A 24,237-nucleotide genomic window follows, 5' to 3' on the forward strand; every position below is an offset into this window, starting at 1 on the left:
ATTCCCCTCCTTACACCTCAGCTATGGGGAGTTCAAAGATAGCAGAGGTACATCTGAGCATTCCTCCTCTCACCCCTCCTCTCACTCCTTCTCACCGTTCTTCTCACCGTTCTTCTCACCCCTCTTCTCACTCCTTCTCACCCCTCTTCTCACCCCTTCTCTCACTTGGCTAGCTGGCTGCTCCTCAAAGGCCAGGGCACCTTTGATCCTTCCCCAAGGGCAAACACACACACACACCTCCCGTGGATAAAGGACAGGGCAAATTCCCCCGGGCCCAGCATCAGAGCATCAGAGCAGAGGGCACCTGGCTCTCCAGCTGGTTGTTGTGAGCTCGCTCGCCGTCAGTCCCAAATGGAGCCCTATTCCCTATTTAGTGCTCTACTTGGGATGCTCACACAGTCAGTCAGTCACACTCATCTTAATACTATCTCCTCTAACCTAATACCATCGCGCTGGCAATACTACACACACAATTACACACTCCACACAGAGCCTGCAATATATTGCAATGTGGTGGTCATTCCTAATGTACTGATAAAACACAGAAATAAAAGACCAATTCCAATAGTGGCAATGCTGTGATCGCTCATAATATGGCAAGACAATATGAATACACACTGGGTACAGTTGCAAAGGGAGGGCATATTACTGCTGGAAACTTTCTAACGTTACCAGTAAACTACCAGGATTTTGGTAACTTGTACCTTGTTGGGTACTTCAGATTATCACAGGTGTCTTTAATTATCTCTGGCCCTCTGTGGGGCCTTATCACATGTAAAATACATCAAATAATCAAATAAGATGATTTTAGAATAATGACAAAGCTGTAAAACATTATCCTGATTATAAACCATTAGCTTAGTGAATACCATTGGTGTTTAATATGAGGGTTTCAGAATGAAATTATCCTTTATATATTTTATTAAACCTTTTTTTTACTATGTCAATATGTCTTTGTTGTAAATGTTTTGGCGCCAAACTGATGGTAATTATGAAAAAAGTCGATAGTTGGAAGAGTTGCAGAGTTAAGTAAAAAGAATACCATTGTTGACTAGATGCTTTTTTAATTAATTAGTCTATTTTCTCTTGAACCATATGGTCTATCCACTAGAAACTCATGGACAATATGGACACAGACATATATATATATATATACATATATATTCTTTTTTTTAATACTATATATGAATACTTTTCAAGTATAAATTACCAAAATTACCATAAATTACCAAAATTATAGACATTTCTGGTAACTTCGGTAAATTAGCGGTAGCTTTGCAACTGGGGTGATCATCTAATGGAAAATAAAGGGTCATGGGTTTATAACTGTGACTCAATCCATATTCAGTTCCTCCTGGTGAGTTTGGTCAGCTGCCATTCAGATCACTGGTCCAAAGTGCCAGACAATGAGATTAACAGAGACAAGGTAATGAACTCATCAACAGTTAAGCTGTGGACAGTGGAATATTCCAGACCTGGGTTCAAAAACAATTTCAAATACTTTGGCTGGGCTTGATGGATCTTGCCTGGTGCAATGGAACCAATAGAATAGTCATAAAAGTACAGATCCTGCCCATCTGGCAATCTAGGCAAGCTAAAGCGAATGCTTAATGTTTTTGAAAGATTTTAAATAGTACTTGAACCCAGGTCTGTAATACACTGCCTCATTAGAAAAAGCAGCAGTTCTCTGTGTGTACTGTTTTCCAGTGGAAACAGAGTTTTATAGGAGTATCCATTCCAATCCATTCCAGCATAAAGTCCTTTCCATCCATCCATCAGCCTCAGTTGGACTTCTCAAGGCATGAGGTCATAGTGTTCCTCAATGACAAACACAGAACCATAATAATTAGTATTGTGTACCGTATGGTACTGTATACAGTACCATAAACATATTCAAACCAGTCAATTTAATGGGGTAGTGCAAGATTTTGACAATAAGTCAGATGAAGTCATGGATACCATTTTTATGTCTGCGTGCAGTTTGAAGGTAGTTGAAGGTAGTTTCGCGAACCATAGCTAACTAGCGTTAGCGCAATGCCTGGAAGTCTACCAGAACAGCTAGCATACTAGTTACTGACCTGGTGTAGACGCCGTTCTTACGGCAGAAGGAGTTCTTGACGGACAGCCGGCGGTTGTTGAGTTCCAGGGCGGGGAAGCGTCCCTCGTCCAGGCTGACCATATCTCCATGGGTCAGGGCATTACAGTTAGAGTTGTTCCCTGATGAACACACATAGGGAGACACTGTGTGACCACAGGCCAGAGGGATGGACGGACAGGCAGGTGGGGGTTAGTGATGCTGTGAAGAGGATGCATGGATGTTGTATTATGTATGTCATGTACAGAAGCCCACTCTAGTACTGTTTAAAAAAAAAAAAATTTAGGGGTGGATCAGCTTTAGTACTGTTACTATTGTATGGTTGTGTCCCAAATGGCACCCTATATGGGTCCTGGTCAAAAGTAGTGCACTACATAGGGAATAGGGTGCCATTTGGGGCATACCCGTTGAGTTCTATAGAAACACAAGATGATGGATCATGAATGGATGTTATGCATATGCTATGTATTGTACTCTACCACTACTACTGTTACTACTGAGTTCAATAGAAACTAGAAGAGTGACTGGAAATACCACAATGATGTCATCACCAGTATATTAGGTGAGTTTAGCCAGGAATCTAAACATTGATAACAGATTCCACAAGATTCAACAACAAAAAAACTGCCTTTAAACCTAAACAAAAACAAAGTCCAGGTCAATAGCCTTATGAGATGATGTTGATGGACAGACACAGATCTAAAATGTGTCTTGTTGCTTCTCTGGCCTACCCTCTGGCCTACCCTCTGGCCTACCCTCTAGGCTACCCTCTAGGCTACCCTCTGGCCTACCCTCTGGCCTACCCTCTAGGCTACCCTCTAGGCTACCCTCTAGGCTACCCTCTAGGCTACCCTCTAGGCTACCCTCTAGGCTACCCTCTGGTCTACCCTCTGGTCTACCCTCTGGTCTACCCTCTGGTCTACCCTCTGGTCTACCCTCTGACCTACCCTCTGACCTACCCTCTGACCTACTCTCCTACCCTCTGACCTACTCTCCCCCTGCTTTGCAAGTGCTTTGATCAGCAGACTCCAAGGGCCTGGGTCTACAGTATGAGAATATTATCCCTGCCTATGAGTGAAGTGGGAATCTACGAGAAGGAAAGGGTCCAAACATCTACTACCCCCCTTACACAGCAGACCCCTCCAAGGGCATCTGGCGGCAAAGCTGTCGTTCTGCAAACATTTAGTCACTATAACGAGCTGATTTGTAAACGTGCACCGGTCCAGTATTCCATGAGGGGGGTTACAGGGGGTCTGTGAGAGTATCTCTGTGTTAGAGAGCAGAGAAGGGAGGGAAGCGAGAGACGAGAGAGAAGGGAGAGAAGAGAAGAAAAGACCTCTTGTGTTTCAGACCCGTGGGTTGCCCCAGCCTGGCAGCCTGGCACTGGCAGCGCCACACAGCAGAGAGAAGTGCTGAGGCAGAGGAAATACCTGCTGATGTCAGAGAGGAGCAGACTGTACAACTAGATAGGCCCCCTACTATACTCCTCCTCTACAGATCACTTTCTCTTTCTCTCATTTCTCCCTGTCTCTCTCTCTCTATCCACCACTTCTCCCTCTCTCCCCCTTTACTTCCCCTTTTCCCTCTTTCTCCTTCTCTCTCTCTCTCTCTCCCCCCATAGGCTATATGCCAAAAGTAGACCACTGTAGAATAGAAATACAGAATCTTTGAGATAAAAAGGAACATAACAAAGACCTTGTTGTCTAGTAATATGATGCTGATCATGTCTTCCGCTCGACCTCTCACCTGATTCAGACTTCTTGGCGTACTTCTTGCTCTGTCCTCTGATGATAAGGATGAAGACCAGTAGGAGGATGAAGATGAGTCCCACGAGAGCCACCACCACAAGGAACCACCACTCCTCATAGAACGGCGCCACCTTTTTGGCTAGAGGAGAAGAACACACGCAATATAACAACTGGACTAAACACAAGGACAGAGCAGGGAGCACTGATGCAAAGGTAGCATCTGAAAACTCTATATTTTCTGTTACACTGATTATTCTTAAATTCTATAAAATGAGGTAAGATTTTCTCATTGATTAACATGAAAACCTGAAGTTCAATTACCATTGTGTCCCAAATGTCACCCCTATGGACCCTGGTCAAAAGCAGTGCACTAGGGAATAGGGTGACATTTGGGACATAGATATATGAAATAACTCACCAGATATGGAGGCTGAGGGTGGACTAGGAGATCCGTAGCCGTAGTCGTTCACTCCAATGACCCGGAAGTCATAACTAACTCCTTGCTTCAGAATGTCCATGTTGAAGGTGTATGACGTCACTTCCTTTGGGATGTCCTTGATCAAGATATCCCACAAGCCTTCATCTGTTGGCAGAGTAGAAGAAGTAGAAGAAGGTTTTTGGATGAGTAGTAATCAAACATGAAAAAACTGCGGTAAACGAGACTGAAAGTAGTCATTATATAATCGATAGAAAAGCCCATTTAAAAGCCTATACGTTAGTATAAAACATAATCTGGCTATATCCAAGGTAATTCAAACCATATAAACATCATGCAATTCATATATTGTAAATCTCCCATAATGCTCTCTTGTCTTTGAGAGGTACACAACCGTATAAAAAGACAGTAGGTATGATTCACAAGATGGAATATTATGGGATGTTTCATGTTTGCTTTTGTAATGGCTGCCAGAATCCATAAGAGCTAAGTGCTAATAACCATAAATCTTCCTAGGAGTTTGACGTTTATGGAGTGCTCAAGAACATCAGCCAACACCAGAGTTCATTTAAAGTTTATGTCACTAGTGAAGTACGGAGATATGAAGGGTAAAGTTCATCTGTAGTAGCGCCAGGAGTTTTTCCTGACAATGAAAAACTGTGACATAGTAACTAGTAATATGGACAGCTGAGTAGTCCTACTGATGTTGTTAGGGACAGGCTCGTATGCTACCAAGTGAATCTGCATGATACTTTCTTAACATCTGGGGCTCAGTGCCCCCCACTCCCATCCACCCATTCCTCAAGTCACCAGTGGTGTAATCCATCCCTCTCTATGTGCCTCCATCCATCATTCCTCTATTCCCACTGTACAGCTGTCAATCACAGACGAAACCTGTCGTTACGTCTCAAGCTCCGCTGCACCCCAATCAATACTCCATTAAAAGAATAGTGAGTAAACATCATCGTCTGTTGGGACCATATTGACACCCTATTCTAAATCATATTATTCCTGTGGAAGCAAGTACCAAGCTGGGTTAACAGATTGCATGATTGGAAAGGATTGTGAACTGTGGATCAATCTGGAAGTATCCAATATGTCCACCAGCGGCAGAAATGAAAACTGTCCAGAACATAGTTCGCTGGAGATGTACCGTTGAGGCCCTTTGCTCCACTAGAAGCTAAAAGGAATAAGTCAAGCAAGTGGAGTCCAGTCCAGTATGTCACGTGTTGGGTGTATATACCTGAGGGTCTGGCCTCGATGACGTAGCGTGTGATAGGCGACCTCCCGGGGTCACCGTTAGCCCAGTGGATAGTCAGAGCTGAGCCATAGCGAGAGATGAAGGGCTCTCCAGGGGGGCCGGGGGCTCCTGCATGGTGGTCAAAGGTTAGAGAAAGGTTTGAGGGTCAGGCAACCTCAATATACCTTCAAAATATTAGGGCATATTCAGGGCCTAAGCTTAACTTGAGATCCGCACACTCTGGCATTTGTAAATCATTCATTGATGTCAATTAAGTATTTGCACAGAAGGTTGAGTTAAGTGTGCATATTGCAAGTCAGGATATGGGCCTCAGCCAGAGGTAGACGAACCTTCCCCAGGCCCCATGGTGATGTTAGCCTCCACCTCAGGCCCATAGGTGAACGTCTTGGCCCGGATCCTGAAGTTGTAGGTAACCCCGTCAGCCAGATCCTTAATCTTCATCCAGAACGGGGCCCCTTTGACGTCCACCGTCACTATCTTACTGACGCCTGGGGGGGAGGGGGAGTGAAGACAGTCGGCACAGGCCACGGTAGACTCTAGACAAACACACCACATTTAGAGTGGGGCTAATACCCAGGGACTGGATTGGAACAACACATACACACACACACACACACACACACACACACACACACACACACACACACACACACACACACACACACACACACACACACACACACACACACACACACACACACACACACACACACACACACACACACACACACACACACACTGGCACACTCCAACAGTTGTTGGGACATACATGGGAAATGAATGAAAAGGGTTAACATAGCAACATTATCAACTGATTCAGCATGCTATTTGGCGTCAACAAAGGAAATAATGGCCACCACTCACTCAGCAATGGAAAAATATAGTTTTTCAATGTAGTTATTAGGTATGTTGATGTTTAGCCTACCCTCATACAGTGAGAGAGACTCAGGTTGTGTCCTAAATGACACTCTATTCCCCTATATAGGGCACTACTTTTGATAAGGGCCCATAGGGCCCTGGTCAAAAGTAGTGCACTACAAAGGAATAGGGTGTAATTTGGGATGCAGACTCAGAGATGGGTGAGTTGTCAGATGTGAGGTGGGATGCGTCGAACAGGTTGAGGGGGTGTCTTACCGTCCACAGGGGTGCAGGGCTCGTAGACCAGCCGGTAGCCCTCCAGGATGCCGTTGGGGTAGGTGGGCTCGCCCCAGGACACGTTGACTGAAGTAGTGGTCAGCTCACTGAAGTGGATGAAGCTGGGAGCGCTGGGGGCTGGAGGTCAGAGGACACAGGTCAGAGGTTAGGGGGTCAGAGGAATGTACAGTTATATTTTGGATTGTGTACATTAGGATGGCCCTTTGACAGACTAGCGTCCAGGGGGTGTACTTGTACATCAAGCTGCCTCACACTACAGAAACAAGAGATAGGCTCCTGCTTCTATGACCCTTTCTCGCATTAGCCAAGGCCCTTTTTATTGTCTCAGCCTCTGAACCCAGGCCTATGTGTGCATGTGATGGATGCCCTCGATTTTGAAGACGCAAAGTCATTTCAAAACTATTGATGATGTGCTGTTTGCTTTTAGAGTCATTTAATGTCCCCAGGGCATGACAGCCATCATACCGTCAGGCTCCAGTAATAATAGGCTAGTGACATAGATGAGCTTGTGACACTACTACTGTACAAAGAACACAGCTCTCCTGTTCTCTTAAGTCGTTGAGCAGGACTATTTGGAACCCTCAAACACAGGCTTCATTGTGTGATGAGCCTCCTGCTATCAGCCCTGTGTATCTCTTCTCCTCCCTCTCTTGCCCTCTCCTCAACACACTTGTCATCTGCTTCCATCTATTCCGTCTCTCGCCTAAAAGGTTAGAGCACATCCCCCCTCTGTGTCTTCCAACCCACGCCTCCCCTCCCCCTTGAGATATCAAACACAGCAAACTGCAAAAAAATTTACAAGGGGATCGGATGAAAAACACATTTCTACAGTGACTGTACAGAAAGGAGGGGGGAGGATGATCTTTGGAGGGAAAAACAATCTGGCGACTGTCTTATGTTGCTATTTAGATCACTGTGCCAGAGAGAATGCATTTCCAAGAAACCACAGGAAGGAGTTTTGAGACAAAAAACTCCAAAGAACGAAAGAAATAGCCTCTAAACATTTTCATACCATCTCATACCAAACAAGACTGTCCAGGAAACCAGCGGATGAGTCAAGAGACTGAAAGAGGCCATTGATAGGGAACTGATGTTTATGCCGTGTGGTTTCTAACATTTCTGGCTTGGCATGCTGACACCAACATTAGGTGCATCGTATAAAAGCTCACAGATAGAAACCCTTGGAATGTTTGAGGGAGTTGGAGGAGGAATTTGAATTTAAGTCAATAAAATTGCTTTCCTTTCATTTTAAGAAACAGACAACTCCTGTGGGTTTCTTTACATGGCAGTATACTGTTTACTGTATACAATATACATGACAGTATGCTTACCAGCCTGCTGTGTGCGGCCCCTGGTCGGGGGGCTCCGGGGCCCGTCCCCAGCTGCGTTGAAGGGGGCCACACTTATCATGTAGGTGGTGTATCCAGTCAAGTTCTTCAGCTTGACCCCTCCCTCTGGCAAGAACAGGGTCCGCAGCCTCTCTGTCTCGTTCTTACGCTGGAACTCCCAGAAGTACACCTGGAGGGAGGAGGAGATATGGAAAACAGACACATATTAGCTCATAGTAAAGATATCCTTTACATCCCACTATGATTAAAGAGTCACGCAGAAACTTGCAACTGTTAATACACTTGAATGATTTTGACTGTAATGATTAAAATGATTCGAATTCTATGGTTTGGAATTCTTGTGAAACCCTCCAACTTACCTTGTAGCCCTGGATGTCTCCGTTCTGAGTGTCCAGTGGAGGAGACTCCCACGTCACATCCAGCTGGGTGGCCGTTGCTGTTTGGATGGCCACGTTCTGGGGTGGGGCAGTGGGTACTGTGGAAAAAGAAGGAATAAAAATCTAGCAAAAACTCAGGTAGAAACAAAACAGAAGAAATATCAGTGGAATCAGTTTCAGTGGGTTTTTCTCCTCACTGCTTCTGGAAACACTACTGTCTAGCTGCCTGTGTGTGGAATGATAGCTTTACAGATGAGAACAGGGGAAACTACTCTCACTTTATGCCCAGGCTCACACAGTCACATTTAATAAAAACAAACTTATCCTGCAACCTGAATACATTTGTAAATGGTACCAATCCAATAAACATTTGCCAAGAATAGCTCGACAAGCAGAATCCCCCTGCCTTCAGGGTGGTCAGATAGTCTATAGTTCTACTATTCTGGGTGGCCAGATAGTCTATAGTTCTACTATTCAGGGTGGTCAGATAGTCTATAGTTCTACTATTCTAGGTGGTCAGATAGTCTATAGTTCTACTATTCTAGGTGGTCAGATAGTCTATAGTTCTACTATTCTAGGTGGTCAGATAGTCTATAGTTCTACTATTCAGGGTGGTCAGATAGTCTATAGTTCTACTATTCTAGGTGGTCAGATAGTCTATAGTTCTACTATTCAGGGTGGTCAGATAGTCTATAGTTCTACTATTCTAGGTGGTCAGATAGTCTATAGTTCTTATATTCAGGGTGGTCAGATAGTCTATAGTTCTACTATTCTAGGTGGTCAGATAGTCTATAGTTCTACTATTCTAGGTGGTCAGATAGTCTATAGTTCTTATATTCAGGGTGGTCAGATAGTCTATAGTTCTACTATTCTAGGTGGTCAGATGAGTCTATAGGTTCTGAATATGCAGGGTGAGTCAGATAGTCTATAGTTCTACTATTCTAGGTGAGTCAGATAGTCTATAGTTCTGATATTCAGGGTGAGTCAGATAGTCTAGAGTTCTACTATTCTAGAGTGAGTCAGATAGTCTAGAGTTCTAGTATGCAGAGTAGTCAGATGAGAGAGAGAGAGAGAGAGAGAGAGAGAGAGAGAGAGAGAGAGAGAGAGAGAGAGAGAGAGAGAGAGAGAGAGAGAGAGAGAGAGAGAGAGAGAGAGAGAGAGAGAGAGAGATTGTGCGTTTGTTGTGTGTAACCTCCCCACCTCACTGAGCGACTTACCTGCCTCTCCGACAAACACTTCCTGTGGTGTGCTAGTTGGTCCCTCCCCCACGACATTATAAACACTCATCCTGATCTCATAGCGCTTGTGTTTGCTCAGGTCTGGGGAACAAGGAAAAACACTGACATTAAACAACAACCCACCATCACCCCAACATTTATTTTGACCTTTATTTGAACAGGAAGGATAATTGATGCCAGAAACCTCTTTTGTAAGGGCGATCAATACATGCCAGAAAATACATTTGTTGATTTTGTAAATATGTCTTATGCAGTAGTTAGAATCTATCCAAGGATGTAATTGGATAGTTGTTGCGTACTGGAAAGAAATACACTGAAAATATGTGACCGTCTGGTTTTGTGATGCTTGACAAAACAAAACAAATACAAGTACATGAGCCCATAAAACTTGGACTGGACAAGCAAGTCTTCCCGGCGAATCCTATTGAACATACAATATCCACATAGACAGTAGACAAGGCATCTTTAAATCAGGGCCCACACAGTGGTCTGTTTGAGCTCACTGTCAGAACAGACAAACAAATATGGTAACGACTTCATTAGATTTAGTAAACTCAATTTTCACTCTGCATTTCCTGACACACACAAGACAAGGCAGCTGGGTTAATCATCTACATGGCTAGAGCTTACACACTGACTAACTTCCTTTTGCTTTATAACTAAATGAATGTGTGTGTGTGTGTGCAAGTGTGTGTGCCATCACTAGGGCTCTGTGGTGTTCAGTGTGTATTTCATCAGCAGTGAGACAGAGTGTGAAGGGTTGGCAGGCATGTGAGGACTTACTATCCAGCTCATACTGGGTGAGAGAGGACTCGCTCAGGTTTCGCACGCTGTAGGGGGCTGTGAGGGAGCAGGTGAGGGGTCAAACATGAGCGTGAGTGGGGGCAGCCAGAAGAGAGAGGGCATGAGTAGAGGAGAGACATGTCATTGCGTTAATGCACTCTGTGACTGCTCTGACAGTGCAAGAACCAGTGAAAAATACACACAGTCAGAGAAACCCACAATAACTTAATCAAAGAGAAATGATATATCGCACAGACAGAGCAGATATAACATAACAGCTCTACATTAAACATAAGATAGGACTGATCATAACTGATTATAAGAGAGACTATAGAGTAAGATTTGCCATGCACAACCACAGAGTTACAGGAAGACAAGGAGGGCAAGTTTTGTACATGTTCTGATGGAGTTCTGTGTGACCTTGTGCAGAGGTTGTAGGGGACTTGTGGAGAGGTTGATGTAAGGTTGTGGAAAAGTTACAAGGAGGTTGTGGGAAGGCTGTTACTCACAGGTGAGCTCGGCCCAGGTAGCAGAGGGGCTGTTGGCAGTGCGTACGGAGAAACTGCGGAGATGGTCGTACAGGAGCTCCCGGTACCGTATCCGGAAGCCCAGGAGGATACCGTTAATCTTCTCCTCAGACGGAGGCTGTGATGACGACACAATGTTAGACTACAATTAGGACATGTTCAACATAGTCTCTCTCACAGACACTCATATTTACAAAGCTGAGCTAGCTAACTAGATATTTGATTAATTTCTAGTTAGCTACAGTTGAAGTTGGAAGTTTAAATACACTGAGGTTGGAGTCATTAAAAATAGTTTTTCAACCACTCCAAAAATGTCTTGTTAACAAACTATAGTTTTGGCAAGTCGGTTAGGACATCTACTTTGTGCATGACACAAGTAATTTTTCCAACAATTGTTGACAGACAGATTATTTCACTTATAATTCACTGTATCACAATCCCAGTGGGTCAGAAGTTTACATACACTAAGTTGACTGTGCCTTTAAACAGCTTGAAAAAGTCCAGAAAATTATGTCATGGCTTTAGAAGCTTCTGATAGGCTAATTGACATAATTTGAGTCAATTGGAGGTGTACCTGTGGATGTATTTCAAGCCCTACCTTCAAACGCAGTGTCTCTTTGCTTGACATCATGGGAAAATCTAAAGAAATCAGTAAAGACCTCAGAAAAAAAATTGTAGACCTCCACAAGTCTGGTTCATCCTTGGGAGCAATTTCCAAACGCCTGAAGATACCACGTTCATCTGTACAAACAATAGTACGCAAGTACAAACACCATGGGACCCCTCAGCCATCATACCGCTCAGGAAGGAGACGCGTTCTGTCTCCTAGAGATGAGCGTACTTTGGTGCGAAAAGTGCAAATCGATCCCAGAACACCAGCAAAGGACCTTGTGAAGATCCTGGAGGAAACAGGTACAAAAGTATCTATATCCACAGTAAAACGAGTCCTATATCGACATAACCTGAATGGCTGCTCAGCAAGGAAGAAGCCACTGCTCCAAAACCGCCATAAAAAAGCCAGACTAGGGTTTGCCACTGCACATGTGGACAAAGATTGTAATTTTTGGAGAAATGTCCTCTGGTCTGATTAAACAAAAATAGAACTGTTTGGCAATAATGACCATCGTTATGTTTGGAGGAAAAAAGGGGATGCTTGCAAGCTGAAGAACTGTCACGACTTCTGCCGAAGTCGAAGCTTCTCCTTGTTCGGGCGGTGCTCGGCGGTCGACGTCACCAGTCTTCTAGCCATCATTGATCCATTTTTCATTTTCCATTGGTTTTGTCTTGTCTTCCTACACACCTGGTTTCAATCCCACTCATTACCTGTTGTGTATTTAACCCTCTGTTTCCCATCATGTCTTTGTCAGAGATTGTTTGATGTTCAGTTTCGTGTTGTTTGTATTGGTGCGCGACGGGTCCTCGTACCCACTTTGTTTTATTGTTATTTATAGTTTTGGAGTTATGTTTTATTTATTGTTATTAAACAACTCCATTACCTTAAGTTTGATTTTCCTGCGCCTGACTTCCCTGCCACCTATACACACGACTCTGACAAGAACACCATCCCAACCGTGAAGCACAGGGGTGGCAGCATCATGTTGTGGGGGTGCTTTGCTGCAGGAGGGACTGGTGCACTTCACAAAATAGATGGCATCATGAGGGAAGAGAATTATATGGCTATATTGAAGCAACATCTCAAGACATCAGTCAGGAAGTTAAAGCTTGGTCACAAATGGGTCTTCCAAATGGACAATGACCCCAAGCATACTTCCAAAGTTGTGGCAAAAGTGCTTAAGGACAACAAAGTCAAGGTATTGGAGTGACCATCACAAAGCCCTGATCTCAATCCTATAGAACATTTGTGGGCAGAACTGAAAAAGCATGTGCGAGCAAGGAGGCCTACAAATCTGACTCAGTTACATCAGCTCTGTCAGGAGGAATGGGCCAAAATTCACCCAACTTATTGTGGGAAGCTTGTGGAAGGCTACCCGAAACGTTTGACACAAGTTAAACAATTTAAAGGCAATGCTACCAAATACTAATTGAGTGTATGTAAACTTCTGACCCACTGGGAATGTGATGAAAGAAATAAAAGCTGAAATAAATCATTCTCTCAACTATTATTCTGACATTTCACATTGTTAAAATAAAGTGGTGATCCTAACTGACCTAAGACAGGGAATTTTTACTAGGATTAAATGTCAGGAATTGTGAAAAACTGAGTTAAAATGTATTTGGCTAAGGTGTATGTAAACTTCCGACTTCAACTGCAGCTTTTTATTTAAACACAATTGAAAAGTGCATAAATGATTTAATGATTCCCCTGTAATTCCCCTTTCCCTCATCTCATTTATGGTCGGCCCTCCTATGCACAACCACATGCAGTGTACAACAGGAATAAGATGAAGAGACAGGATTCAAAAAATGAGCTCATCCATGGTTGACTCACACAGAGAGAAATTCCCCCGTCATAAAACATGAGACAACAGGACCAGAAGAAAGGGAAAAGAGAGGAGAGAGAGAACAGGCGAAAGAGAGAAGAGCCTGGCAATAACCGCTTGGATGTCTTGATGTAAAACTCCTACAGGCAGTAACCTTTGAACTCTCCATCTCCCCTTTATGGCCTGCTAATTCAGGTGTTAGTGTTAGAGAGAGGAGAAGAGGAGAAGGTGTGTGTTCCACTCAGTCTAAGTACACCCTATACACCGCGCTGCCCTCTCATTACCGCCCATTGACTGACAGATGACTGGGTTTTACTGAGGATAGGAAGACCGACATCAGGACCAATCCCCACACCTCTTCTTACCTGCCAGCGAATCAGCACGGATGTAGTTGTGTGTGGCGTGACAGAGAGGATTGTGGGGGCTTCGTCAGGGGCTGGAACAGGAGAGAAAACAGAGAACACAGCTGAAGACGTGCAGCCCCAAGAGGAATGTTAGCTAAGGTCTACCACCCAGGCACAAATGACTAACGCACTGGTATTCACGGTGTACAAACACACAAATAAAGGAACCACCTCACCCATTGATAAACAAGTCAAATATGGCTATTGGAATGATTTGCGGAAGGAACATTTCTTTAGTTAAAGTTAGTTCTGCTTGGTTGACATTGTTTGGTTGTAAGTGTTTTTGTTGGCGTGTACGGCTGGTCACACGGCAAACACAGATAGTGATGAACAAATCACCTATTCTAGTGCTGCCAATAATGTCCTCACCACAGCAATACGTTAAGTCATCCTGACATTCTATTCAGGGAGGGATTGGAACCCAGCACTGATGTAAAACATAAATGACAGACTCCCTGCCTACGAAATGGTTTATGGGTCAATGTGGCGAAACCAAGGACAATGAAGACCAAATCATGTGCGGATAATATGATGTTCACAAGGATCTTTGTTTTCAATGCAGTAAGATACCCCAAAGTGAAAAGAGGTTAAGTCTCTTACCGTCCTGTAGTGTAGTGATAGCTTCACTCTCCTCGCTGTATTCACTGTCTCCTATGTCGTTGGTGGCTTTCACTCTAAACTGGTAGGAGGTGAAGGGCTTCAGCCTAACATGAAGCGATGGAACATAAGACAACATCATTCTCAGTGACATTTTTCAACTATTCAACTTCCATCTAGGGCTAAGTGCAGCCTTTCCAAGCAAATCTCTAAAATACTGTGCGACAGAAAACTTTTAACTATGTCCCCCTGTTAGTGCACTAGGTAGGGTGCTAGGTAGGGTGCATACTGTACCTGCCAACTATGTAGAAGCTGGCCTCGTGGTTGACCGAGGCAGAGTGGACGGTCCAGTTGCTACTGGTAGTGCACTAGGAAGGGTGCTGGGTAGTGTGCTAGGTAGGGTGCATACTGTACCTGCCAACTATGTAGGAGCTGGCCTCGTGGGTGACCGAGGCAGAGTGGATAGTCCAGTTGCTGTCGGGCAGTTCTCTCAGCTGCACGGTGTAGTAGCGGACCGGAGAGAGGCCGTCGCTGCCTGGTTCCCATGACAACAACACACTGCGGGCCTGAACATCCTTCTGGGGCACCATGGGACGATTGGTGGGCTGGGGGCGAGCTGAGAGAGAGAGAGAGAGAGAGAGAGAGAGAGAGAGAGAGAGAGAGAGAGAGAGAGAGAGAGAGAGAGAGAGAGAGAGAGAGAGAGAGAGAGAGAGAGAGAGAGAGAGAGAGAGAGAGAGAGAGAGAGCGAGAGAGCGAGAGAGCGAGAGAGCGAGAGAGCGAGCGAGCGAGCGAGAGAGCGAGAGAGCGAGAGAGCGAGAGAGCGAGAGAGAGAGAGAGAGTGTTAACAACACGCCCATGTTCTATGGTAGGTAACAGTTTTCAGGCTATATTATAGTTATCTGCGTACAAGCTTTTATCAGGTTAAATAAATGACTTATACCATACTCAAAAGACAATAGCCTACAATACTCACTAACTTAAAAGTGCTTGTATAAACACACAAAACAAATAGCTGATTACTGCAGATGTAACTGGGTGGAATATAACTAATGTAAAACCGTTGTGCTGAATCTGTAAACTACTATCAGATGAGATGAGGGTTTCTTCTGAACTCGTTGGGATGCTCTGTTGTTTATTGTAAGTGACTGACAGAACTGACTGACTCACCTCAGCCACTCTAGCATGCTGTGTCAACACTGAGAATATAAACATGTCTGCACTCTAACACATGTAGACAATATTCTGTGGTATGCTCTGTAAGTACAATAACTCACATGGTAATGTCACATAAAACTTCATCAAAGTACACAAAATATACAATAAGTTCTGGAATGTTCTATAAAGTACAATAACTCATATACTAATGTTTTATACTACTTCTTCTTAAAACGCATATTTCCATGTTTCTATAGTAACCTCACTTTTTGGTACATTCACCAAGTACAATAGGTTATACACTAATGTGATACAATACTTCATCTAACATAGGTTTCAATTCATATGTTTACCTCTCTTCTCGGTGGTGACCACCAGTGCCTCTGCGGCTTCTCCCCAGCCCTTGCGTGTCTGGGCTGTGATGCGGAACACATACATTGAATCTCTTTTCAGGCCCGTCACCATGTACTGACGAGCACTCGGGTTCAGCACGTCCACTGTGGCCGTGTTGCTATTGCTCGAGTTCAAACGGTACGTGATCTGATAGGCTGAGAGGAGGAGAAAGGAAACACACATGACAGGAGAGAGAGAGAGTCAGAAAGAAAAGCTATGATAAACTCCTTCAAATGTTCTTCAAAATGTCCCCTAAAAAAGAAACAGGGACTCAGCATGAAACGTGATTCTGCCTGACACAAAAATGGCGAACAAAGGGATCAGGCTCGTTCCACGATGCTAGGTCCAAAATCGATTTATTTGTAAGTATTATAGTCAAAATAAGTGTTGTTTTTGCTTGCTGTATGAGAGGGTCATTCTTGTAGAGTCTGGACAGGTTAAAGGTGAAAGGTCAAGGTGTGGTCAGGGTCAAAGGTTAAATCACATACCCAGGATAATGCCATTTGGCTGAGACGGGGACTGCCAGATGAGACGCACCGAGGTGGTCCGGACCTCAGGGAACAGGATGCCCACTGGAGGGCCGGGCACTGGAGACGAGAGGGGGGCAGAGGGGCTACACTTTTTAACACTTCTTCTCTTTACATCAGATGCAGTGGTTACTGAATGGTAGTAGGCATTGGTCGACTATAATATCAAAGTCTGGATAGCTTTAATAAGCTATTTGAAAGCTTTTACATATCCTTTGGTATAACACATCCTGTATGAGCAGATGGATGAATGGCGCTGGAGGGAATAGTCTCCGTTTTACGGACTCCTGACCAATTGTGCTAATTTGTGTATTTTTTCATGCTGATTTTAGGGTTCCTATGACTGAAAAGAGCTTCTGGACATCAGAACAGCTATCACTAACCTCGATTTGGACGAGGATTTCTATAGAAATGAGTCGGAGGCAAAAGACATTGATTATTCCGGACCAGGCCCAAATCCCAGACACTCGAAGAAAGAGGAGATGGCACTATAGAGGCCGGTGTGCGGGATACCTAACAAGACTACATCAGAGAGTGGATAAATCGCCTCTACCCTCCGTTCTATTGGCAAACTGGATGAGCTCTTATCAACGTGATCTGAAGAACTGTAATATCCTATGTTTCGCTGAGTCATGGCTGAACAAGGACATGGTAAAGATAATGTAGCTGTTCGGCAGGACAGAAAGTCAGCTCAGGGGGAAGCTCAGGGGAGGGGTTGTGTGTCTCTTTGTTAACAACAGCTTGTGCACGATCGCTAATATTAATATTCTGCTCGTCTGAGTTAAAATATTTAATGATAAGCTGTAGACCATACTATTTACCTCCACAAACCGATGCTGGCGCAAAGACTGCACTCAATGAGCTGTATTCTGCCATAACCAAACAAGAAAATGCTCACCCAGAGGCAGCGCTCCTCGTGGCCAGTGACTTTAATGCAGGAAAACTGATTTCTACTAGCCTGTCACCTGTGCGCCTAGAGGAGAAAAAACTTTACATCACCTTTCCTCAACACACAGAGACGCATACAAAGCTCTCCTTCACCCTCCTTTTAGCAAATCTGACCATAACTCTATCCTCCTGATTCCTGCTTACAAACAAAAACTCAAACAAGAAGTACCAATGACCTGCTCAATACGGAAGTGGTCAGATGACTCGGATGCTAAGCTACAGGACTGTTTCGCTAGCACAGACTGAAATATGTTCTGGGATTCATCCGATTACCACATCAGTTATTAATAAGTGCATCAACTACGTCATCCCCAAAGCGACCATGCGTACATATCCCAACCAGAAACCATGGATTTCAGGCAACATCCGCACTGAGCTAAAGGCAAGAGTTGACGTTTTCATGGAGTAGGACACTAATCCATACGCTTACATAAAATTCCGCTACTACAGGCAAAGCGTCAATACAGGACCAATATCGAATCCTACTACACCGGCTCTGATGCATATCAGATATGGCAGGGCTTGTAAACAATCACGGATTACAAAGGGAAACCAAGCCGCAAGCTGTCCCTGTGACGCGAGCCTACCAGACAAGCAAAATACCTTCTATGCTCTCTTTGAGGCTAGCAACACTGAACCATGCATGAGAGCACCAGCTGTTCTGGACGACTATGTGATCACGCTCTCCGTAGCCCAAGTGAGTAAGACCGTTAAATATTGACTGATTATCAGGACGAGTATTCAGAGTATGCGCTGACCAGTTAGCATGTCTTCACTGACATTTTCAACCTCTCCCTGACCCAGTCTGTAATACCTACATGTTTCCAGCAGACTACCATAGTCCCTGTGTCCAAGAACGCAAAGGTAACCTGTCTAAATGACTATTGCCCCCTGGGCACTTATATCTGTAGCCATGAAATGCTTTGAAAGCCTGGTGATGGCTCACATCAACACCATCATCCCAGACAACCTGGACCCACTCCAATTCGCATACCGCCTCAGCAGATCCACAGATGACCTGAACCCCACCTGAACAAAAGGAACACCTATGTGAAAATGCTGTTCATTGACTACAGCACCAACACCATCATTACGTTTGTGGTAGGTCTGATCACCAACGATGATGAGACAGCCTACAGGGAGAAAGTCAGAGAATTGACAGTGTGGTCCAGGACAACAACATCTCCCTCAATGTGAGCAAGACAAATGACCTGATCATTGACTACAGGAAACGGAGGGCCGAGTACACCCCATCGACATTGACGGGGCTGTAGTGGAGCAGGTTGAGAGCTTCCAGTTCCTCGATGTCCATATCACTAAGGAATTAATTAATTCCATTTTATTTTTGTGTCAATTCGCTAGTTGGCAACCCATTCCTTATGGGATTAATTGACACATAAACAAACATGACAATAATTCACTGTGATAATTCAGTGATAATTATTCTGGTGTTCTCTGCAGTACGCACCGCATAAAGAGTGAAAAATAAATCAATACATAATAGTAAATACATTTATCCAAGCAATAATTATATCCCTATAGCAGTAAAAAAAAATATATACTAAAATACTATATATACAGATTAATAAATACCAAAAAATGAAACGGAAGGCATTTGAACCAAGGCATTTGAGCTAAGGAATTATTATGGTCCAACAGTCGTGAAAAGGGCACGACAACAGAAGGTTTAAAAGATTTGGCATGGGCCCTCAGATCCTCAAAACGTTCTACAACTGCACCATTGAGAGCATCTTGACTGGCTGCATCACCGCTTGGTGTGACAACTGCTTGGCATCTGACTGCACGGCGCTACAGAGGGTAGTCCGTATGGCCCAGTGCATCACTGGGGGCGAGCTCCCTGCCATCCACGACCTCTATACCAGGCAGTGTCAGAGGAAGGCCCTAAAAATTGTCAAAGACTCCAGGCACCCAAGTCATAGACTGTTCTCTCTGCTACTACACAGCAAGCGGTACCGATGCACAAAGTCTCAAACCAACAGGACCCTGAACAGCTTCTCCCCTCAAGCCATAAGACTGCAAAATAGTTAGTTAAATAGTTCATCAATAGCTACCCGGACTATTGCATTGACCATTTTTGCATTAACTCTTTTGACTCATCACGTGCTGCTGTTACTGTTTATTATCTAGCCTGCTGCCTAGTCACTTTAAGTTTACCTATATGTATATATCTACCTCAATTACCTTGTACCCCTGCACATCGACTCAGTACTGCTACCCTGTGTATACAGCCAAGTTATCGTTAGTCATTGTGTATCTATTCCTTGTGTTATAATTTTTCTATAATACACTGCATTTCACTGTTAGTCTACACATGTTGTTTACGAAGCATGTAACAAATAACATTTTAATGTATACATCACTGTTCATTATCTAAGGTATTCTAAATTTAGACAGGCAGATATTAGGCAGCCCAGGGCGTACCGTCGTCCAGGGTCCTCTCCAGTATGAGTGGTGAGCTGGGCATGCCGTCTCCGATGCGGGTGAAGGCCAGGACCTGGATCTCATAAAGAACGTATTTCCCCAGACCAGTCAGCTGGACACTGTGGCTGGCGTTCCCCTCTATTGTCCACAACTGGAGAGACGAGTCAGAGTCCTTCTCCTTATACAACACCTGAAGGAGGGAGAGGAGAGGAAAAGAGAGGGAAGAGGGGAGTGGAGAGGGAAGATGGGAAGAGAGAGGGGAAGACAGAGTGGAATAGAGACGGGATGAGAGAGTGGAATTAGGCAAAAGGAAGGAATTGGATTAGAAAGGTATTGTGTCCCTCTTGGAGGCGAGGGTGATAACTGAACGTCTCACACACCTTGTAGCCCAAGATAAGTCCATTCCGGTCTTGTTCTGGTACTTCAAACCAGCGCACCAGGATACTGCTGGAGGTGGTGGCGAAGGCTGACATGTTGGTAGGGCCACAGGAAGGGACTAAATAAAATAAAGAAAAAATTAATAAACTAACTTTTATAAACGAAATGCGTTCCCTGATGTTCATGGGCCTTTGTGTGTGTGTGTGTGTGTGTGTGTGTGTGTGTGTGTGTGTGTGTGTGTGTGTGTGTGTGTGTGTGTGTGTGTGTGTGTGTGTGTGTGTGTGTGTGTGTGTGTGTGTGTGTGTGTGTGTGTGAGAGAGAGAGAGAGAGAGAGAGCGTGTGCTTGCGTGTGTAGCATTGAAGACACATACTGGTGAACCACTGAGGCCTAGTGTCTAACCCAGGCGTGGCTGTAGCTCCAGAGAAAGCACAGCTCTATATCAGGCCAGCTAGGCCACGGCTCCTTCCTGGCACTCATCCCTGGACATTAAACAGTGATTCGGAAGAATTTGCTGGAGTGAGTTGAAAAAAGGAAAAAAGCAGAGGAATTCCACATTCTAGCCCATGTGTTCCCAATTTCCTCCTCTACTCCCCTCCTCTACTCCCCGCTCCCTAAAGTCTGGTATCCACAGTGACTGCACCAGCACAGTGAGAGAACATCCTAACCCTTTGCCTCTTCTACAAGAACATCCAGAGACAGCAAGACAAAGCGTAACGAAAGAACAACTCATGCCTCACTTTAGTTGGTTTTTGAGAGAGAGAGAGAGAGAGAGACTGTGTGAAGGAGCAGAATGCAGGCAGACCGGTTGGTGTCCATTTCATAAGGCTCCATGAGGCAGGAAGAATAAAATGACCCTGGCCCCCATACCATACGCGTGGGTAGATAAAAGAGGTAATATGCAGGAAGTCTGGGCCATACCCACACATGTGTGATTACAGCCTGATAGTTTAATAGTGTGGGTGGATGAGGCAGTAGCCATAGGAACATACAGTAGCATTAGGTCATGCCTTTTATGTCCTAAAATGAATGAAGTCTGTAGATCAAAGAGTGCCAAAATTAAAGACTGAACATCAGTGTTGTGTGTGAGACTACACCAACTGTTGGGATGTAATTAACCAGATAAAACAGGATATACTGTAATCAAAGAAAATGTAACTACACCGCAAATTCCCCTATGTTAAATGACCACTGAAAGTGCGTACCTGTATAGACACTGAACAGTGTTGAATTAAAACACTGCTTAGTGTAAAGCATTATTTGTATATTTCCCAAAATGCCTTGCCTTTCGAGTTAATTGTAGTGTAACCACCCATTACTGAATGTGTTAGTGCCAAAGACATGCTTGTCGCATTCATCCATATTCAGTCCTACGGACTTCACCAAGTGAGATCCTAAGTGAATATGTTATTAAAATTGTATTATTTAACACAATAGAATATATATTTCATAAGGCATTATTTTAAGGGCTTAAGCAAAAGAAAAAACTGGTTTGCAGGGATTGGATCACTTAGTTTTGGGAAAAACATATCCACAGCATGATGCTAAGGATGGTGCCATGTTTCCTCCAAACCTGCCACTTGGCATTCAGGCCAAAGAGTTCAATCTTGGTTTCATCAGACCAGATAATCTTGTTTCTCATGGTCTGAGAGTCTTTAAATGACTTTTGGCAAACTCCAAGCGGGTTGTCATGTGTCTTTTACTGAGGCGTGGCTTCCGTCTGGCCACTCTACCATAAAGACCTGATTGGTGGAGTGCTGCAGAGATGATTGTCCTTTTGGAAGGTTCTCCCATCTCCACAGAGGATCTCTAGAGCTCTGTCAGAGTTACCATCGATTGCTCAGTTTGGCCGGGCGACCAGCTCTAGGAAGAGTCTTGGTGGTTGTAAACTTCTTCTATTTAAGAATGATGGAGGCCACTGTATTCTTGGGGACCTTCAATGCTGCAGACAATTTTTGGTAACCTTCTCCAGATCTTGTGCCTCGACACAATCCTGTCTCGGTGCTCTATGGACAATTCCTTTGACCTCATGACTTGGTTTTTGCTCTGACATGTACCGTCAACTGTGAGACCTTATATAGACAGGTGTGTGCCTTTCCAAATCATGTCCAATCAATTGAATTCACCACAGGTGGACTCCAATCAAGTTGTAGAAACATCTTAAGGATGATCAATGGAAACAGGATTCACCTGAGCTCAATTTTGGGTCTCATAGCAAAGGGTCTGAATACTTACGTAAATAAGGTATTTACGTTTATTTTATTTTATAAATGAGCAAAAACGTCTACAAACCGTTTTTGCTTTGTCATTATGGGGTATTGTGATGTCATTGTGATGTCATTATGGGGTATTGTGTGTAGAGTGTTGAGGATTTAAAAATAAATCCATTTTAGAATAAGGCTGTAACATAACAAAATGTGTAAAAAGTCAAGGGGTCTGAATACTTCCCGAAAGGCACTGTATGAGTTCCTTCAAAGCCTATGCAAATCACCATGTAATATCCCTGTGTGATATCCCAATGGGATAGCAACCCCTTTGTAGCAATAAGTAAATAATAATGTTCATATTTTTTAGATTAGAATATCTAATGTGCAAAAATATAAGGACAATTTTACATCATAGTGTACAAACTCAACATGATCAACTGGAATGACACTTACTCTCACAGGTGGCCAAAAATAACTATTTAAAAATAACTATCCTCCCGAAGATAACCTATGGATTACATTAAAAAAGACCCGGCTGCTTGGTAAACCCAGAATGAAAGTGATCAAAAATTACATTGACGGTTAAATTAACCCATGTTTGGGTAATCCGAACAAGCCAACCTGGTGGGTTATTCACACAACCTGTCACATTATGATGTCTTACAAAGTGAAGTTTAATTTGAAATCCAAGTTTCTTATCAACCGCAACCTGAATTCATTGTTGGGAAAACTGAAATATGAAACTACCTAACGGATCTAAACTGGAAAAAACATTTCGGTAACGGGTACAATGAATCCAAGTAACATATTGGATTAGTTTAGAAAATGTATGGCATTTATATTTAAGAAGCATTAAGAATCAATCAATGTACATGCAAAAACATAGATATTGAATGGAAATATTCTTAAAATCAACCTGCATTAGAGGATGCTGGGAAATATGATAATGATGGGCATGGTTTTGGTTCAACTCCGGTTATTAACACCAACATTGGGGTTATTTTACACCAATGAGTGTTTATTCAACACTTACAGGGTTAAATGTTATGTTTAGAGTGTAGGCCTGCAAAATAAGGCCTTATGAAGTACATACTGTGTTAAATAGTAAAGTTTTATTCACTCAGGATCTCACTTGGTGATGTGTCCATAACTGAAAATGGATTATTGCAACAACCTGTCCCTAACAAATATAGTCATGGGTGGCAACTCTACAATTCACTCGAAAGGCAAGGCACCCTGGGAAATAAAGCTTTACACCAAGCAGTCTGTTAATTTAACACTTTCCAGTGTCTACACAGGTCCACACTTTCAGTGTTAATTTAACACTGGATAATTTTCTGTGTAATTGCATATAGTATGTGTCTCAAATTGCACACTATTTCCTATGGGCCCTGGTCAAAAGTATTGCACTATACTGTATAGAGAATAGGGTGCCATTTGAGGCGCATACATAGAGTGTGATGTATAATCTCACCAGACTCCCTGGTCCTCCCTCTGACTGGCTGGCTCCAGGGCCCGGCCCCGATACCGTTGAGAGCCTGAACCCTGACCTCATACTCTGTCCACTCCTCCAGGTCCTCGATAGTGAACTCCCTCTCCAGCCGGTCAGCTATCACATGGGTCAGCGCCTTGCCCTGGGAGCCTGTACGGGAGTACTGGAGCCGGTAGCCCAACAGATCTGGGTTCCCATTGTACTCCCACTCTGGTAGGGGCTGGGAGGGGGGTGAGAGAGAAAGAGGGAGAGGGAGGGGGAGAGAAAGAAGGAGAAGGGGGGGTGG

The 24,237-nt window shown here is 43.9% G+C and overlaps 1 protein-coding gene across 10 annotated transcripts in view; it reads right to left on the reverse strand.

Annotated features, from left to right (window-relative positions):
* Nucleotides 1–24,237, reverse strand: part of sdk2b (sidekick cell adhesion molecule 2b) — a 464,977-nt gene that overhangs the window by 23,169 nt on the left and 417,571 nt on the right. For 4 of the 10 annotated variants that reach the window (XM_071409555.1, XM_071409548.1, XM_071409553.1 and 1 more), the window contains exons 25-43: nt 23,934–24,171; nt 20,257–20,372; nt 19,877–20,066; nt 16,448–16,546; nt 15,920–16,114; nt 14,826–15,027; nt 14,415–14,518; nt 13,776–13,846; nt 10,952–11,087; nt 10,443–10,499; nt 9,639–9,740; nt 8,404–8,519; nt 8,027–8,213; nt 6,675–6,812; nt 5,870–6,076; nt 5,523–5,648; nt 4,262–4,426; nt 3,842–3,982; nt 2,079–2,241 (exon numbers count right to left, since the gene is read on the reverse strand). In XM_071409555.1, coding sequence (XP_071265656.1) covers nt 2,079–2,241; nt 3,842–3,982; nt 4,262–4,426; nt 5,523–5,648; nt 5,870–6,076; nt 6,675–6,812; nt 8,027–8,213; nt 8,404–8,519; nt 9,639–9,740; nt 10,443–10,499; nt 10,952–11,087; nt 13,776–13,846; nt 14,415–14,518; nt 14,826–15,027; nt 15,920–16,114; nt 16,448–16,546; nt 19,877–20,066; nt 20,257–20,372; nt 23,934–24,171 — 2,753 coding nt within the window. The remainder of the gene's footprint in view (nt 1–2,078; nt 2,242–3,841; nt 3,983–4,261; nt 4,427–5,522; nt 5,649–5,869; nt 6,077–6,674; nt 6,813–8,026; nt 8,214–8,403; nt 8,520–9,638; nt 9,741–10,442; nt 10,500–10,951; nt 11,088–13,775; nt 13,847–14,414; nt 14,519–14,825; nt 15,028–15,919; nt 16,115–16,447; nt 16,547–19,876; nt 20,067–20,256; nt 20,373–23,933; nt 24,172–24,237) is intronic. The other 6 variants (XM_071409556.1, XM_071409550.1, XM_071409549.1 and 3 more) reach the window with 4 other exon arrangements.

The sequence above is a fragment of the Salvelinus alpinus genome, chromosome 7, assembly GCF_045679555.1.
Source record: "Salvelinus alpinus chromosome 7, SLU_Salpinus.1, whole genome shotgun sequence".
Taxonomy (NCBI): domain Eukaryota; kingdom Metazoa; phylum Chordata; class Actinopteri; order Salmoniformes; family Salmonidae; genus Salvelinus; species Salvelinus alpinus.